At 32.2% G+C, this 3,723-nt stretch overlaps 1 protein-coding gene across 1 annotated transcript; it reads right to left on the bottom strand.

The window, feature by feature from the left end:
* Window positions 1-1,110: 1,110 nt before the first annotated feature.
* On the bottom strand, window positions 1,111-2,969 carry LOC113818346 (cleavage stimulation factor subunit 1 Cst50; the record flags this gene model as incomplete). Its single annotated transcript, XM_070120174.1, has 2 exons — window positions 1,111-1,389; window positions 2,736-2,969. Coding segments are annotated over 2 exons (498 nt in total), but the record flags the coding sequence as incomplete, so codon positions are not given.
* Between the last annotated feature and the right edge of the window lie 754 nt (window positions 2,970-3,723).

The following is a 3,723-nucleotide window of genomic DNA, read 5'->3' as shown; positions in this document are numbered from 1 at the left end:
AAAAAAGAAAAAAAAAAAAAAAAAAAAAAGAAAAAAAGGAAAAAAAAAAAAAAAAAAAAAATAAAAAAATATAAAAATAAAAAAAAAAAAAAAAAAAAAAAAAAAAAAAAAAAAAAAAAAAAAAAAAAAAAAAAGAAAAAAAAAAAAAAAAAAGGGGGAAAAAAAAAAAAAAAAAAAAAAAAAAAAAAAAAAAAAAAAAAAACCAAGGGAATCAAAAAAAAAAAGAAAAAAAAAAAATAAATTCAATTTTCTTTTTTCTTCCCCCCCCTCCCCCGGGGGAAAAGGGACCCCGGGTGAATTTCCCCGGTTTTTACCACACTGTCCAGCCCAGGGACAGGATTATAGAAAAAGGGGGATGGAAAAAAAAAACACAACTGATAAAAAGTCATGCAAAGGATATTACCAACAAAAAGAATTTCCTCTATACTTTTGGTAATCTTGAAACAGACATGGAATAAAACCATGACGTCCTGAGGCAGTTTGCCATGAAACTTAAAATGGATAACAACAATAATAGACTAATTTTATTGAAAGTTATAAAAACAATTTTTCAGCTATGCTTATGAAAAATATTTAAATTTTGTTCATAAAAAAATGTTAAAGCAATCATAGCAACACCAAAATAGTCACCATGACATGTAGAAAAATTTAAGAATAAGAATGAATTCCCCCCCCAGGAAGAGTTTTTTTTAACAAGTTTAAAATTTTATCTTCATCAGAAATACATGGATTTCTTGGGGGGTAATATTGAGACCCGCAAATAATCTCCGGGGGAGTAAGATAATCATTCTCATTCTCTTTTTAACGTGTGAGGAAACACCCCCTTTCCATTACGGGAGAAGAGGACAGAGCAGACCTCCATCCCATCGTGACACTTTGGGGAAAAACTGTACACAGCACCAGACACCCATCCCCAAAAACCCCCAAAAAGTTATTTAAATTTTTTTCTTGGACTGAATGTTTTTCTCCTTTTTAAACATAACCCAATAAATAAAGTGTCTGTGTCTTTGTCTATCAGTATACCTAACTGTCTGTGTCTTTGTCTATCAGTATACCTAACTGTCTGTGTTGGTCTGTCTCTTTTAGTACACTATTTATTTATATATCTACTGATCATTATATATCTTAATCAAATACATGTAAAAGCCCCTCCCAACCAAGACCCACTTCTACCTTAACATGGCCATCCTTTGAAGCAGAGACGCAGACTCTTGCATCAGCCGAGTAACGCACACAAGTCAGGGGTCCAGTATGATGCTCGCGTGGGTAAGGACACACATAACACTGGCAGGAGTTGATGTCATAAAACCTCACCACAGGACCTTCTGTTGCTACTGCCAGGAAGTCTCCACTGGGATGGATTGACATGCTTGTTACTTGCTCAGCATCCTGTGTGTCAGCAATAAAAATAATAGGTTTAAAGAAAGAAAGAGGAGTTTTATTGTTCACTGAAAGCAAGATAAAGACTGAGAGAAAAGTCTAATGGAAAAAAAAAAATATATGATGGGATGTATACAAAAATTTTAGACCATTAACTGCATTTACACAGAAACAGCTCCACAAGTGTTCTCATTTGAGTACACTTTTCCTTTATTTCCAGAAAAATCTTTTAATATCATTTCAATGTTTTTATTGTTACTTGTATTCTAATAACATTAAAGTTGCCATAATGTCAATAACAATAATAACTGTATCAGTATTAATATAATTAGAAAAAACAAACAAAATACTTTCCCGAAACATCAAGGAATATGGAAACCCATCATGGTGACTAGAACCTACTAAATGACTCCTTTGTGGCTGACAACATGTGGAGCCATATGTGTTCAATGGAATTCACAAAAAACTACAATGGGTAACACCTAACCCTGTAGCCATTGGGTCAATTTTTCCAATATCCAACTCAAAATATATGTAAGCTCGTAGTAGTGATTCTTCTTTGATTAAACTAGATGTACACAAATACTCACACAAGAAAGAGAAAAAGCACTCTCACTCTTTCTCTTCCATACACAGACTTACTTTTCTTCTTTCTTCTCTCTCTTGAAATCTATCAATCTATATCTCTCTCTCTATTTCTCTATTTATCTCTATCTACCAATCTCTCTATTTCTCTATTTATCTCTATCTACCAATCTCTCTATTTCTCTATTTATCTCTATCTACCAATCTCTCTATTTCTGTCTCTTTCTCTCTCTCTCTCTCTATTTCTCTCTCTCTCTCTATTTCTCTCTCTCTCTCTCTATTTCTCTCTCTCTCTCTCTATTTCTCTCTCTCTCTCTCTATTTCTCTCTCTCTCTCTCTCTATTTCTCTCTCTCTCTCTCTCTATTTCTCTCTCTCTCTCTATTTCTCTCTCTCTCTCTCTCTATTTCTCTCTCTCTCTCTCTATTTCTCTCTCTCTCTCTCTATTTCTCTCTCTCTCTCTCTATTTCTCTCTCTCTCTCTCTATTTCTCTCTCTCTCTCTCTATTTCTCTCTCTCTCTCTCTATTTCTCTCTCTCTCTCTCTATTTCTCTCTCTCTCTCTCTCTCTATTTCTCTCTCTCTCTCTCTCTCTATTTCTCTCTCTCTCTCTCTATTCTCTCTCTCTCTCTCTCTCTCCTCTTCTCTCTCTCTCTCTCTCTCTCTCTCTCTCTCTCTCTCTCTCTCTCTCTCTCTCTCTCTCTCTCTCTCTCTCTCTCTCTCTCAAATACACAGTTTTATAGACCTTCCTCTCTCCTTTCCTCCCTCCCTTACTGTAAGTGTTTTGAAAGCCTTCTTAGCTGACGTCTTGCTGAAGTCAAACATCTTGACATTGGTGTCACGGCTGCCTGAGATGAGGATCTGTTCACGTGGGTGGAACTCCAGACAGGTGATCTCATCCAGGTGGTCATAGAGGGTACGGATGACTGGATGACCCACCACAGCGTCCGGGTGAAGCTCTACAGCGTCTGGGTCACTTTTAGCCAACATACGGTCTACATCTAGGATCTGCAGAAGAGAGGTACGCTTCTGAAGCATTTGTTCATTTTTTTTTTTTTTTTTTTTTTAACTATATATATATATATATATATATATATATATATATATATATATATATATATATATACATATATACATATATACATATATACATATATACATATATACATATATGTATATATATACATATATATATAGATATATATATATATATATGTATATATATATATATATATATATATATATATATATATATGTATATATATGTATATATGTATATATGTATATATGTATATATGTATATATATCATTGCATATATATATATGTATATATATATATATATAGATATATATACATATATATACATATATATATATATATATATATGTATATATGTATATATATGTATATATATGTATATATATGTATATATATGTATATATATATATATATATATATATATATATATATATAGACATATAAACATTTTTTTTTTTTTTCTTTTTATCTCTACTTGCTTGACTAAGAAAAATCGATCAATAAATAAAGAAACTGCTAAGTGATAAATTATCCTTTTAACCAAATTTAATTTTGGTTGTTCATTTTGTTTCTAACAGAAAAAATAAATAGCCTTATGAGATTTTATAAATGCAGTTTTTCTTCTACGCCAACTGTGTACACTAACAGAAACCAACCTCCCTTACATACCTTAATAGATGCATCAACGCTCCCTGTAGCCACGAGGTTCCCATCCAGCGAAAA

The sequence above is a fragment of the Penaeus vannamei genome, unplaced genomic scaffold (genome assembly GCF_042767895.1).
Source record: "Penaeus vannamei isolate JL-2024 unplaced genomic scaffold, ASM4276789v1 unanchor3449, whole genome shotgun sequence".
NCBI classification, from domain to species: domain Eukaryota; kingdom Metazoa; phylum Arthropoda; class Malacostraca; order Decapoda; family Penaeidae; genus Penaeus; species Penaeus vannamei.
The sequence above is the reverse complement of the archived record's forward strand: the minus strand, read 5'-3'. Positions and strand labels throughout refer to the sequence as shown.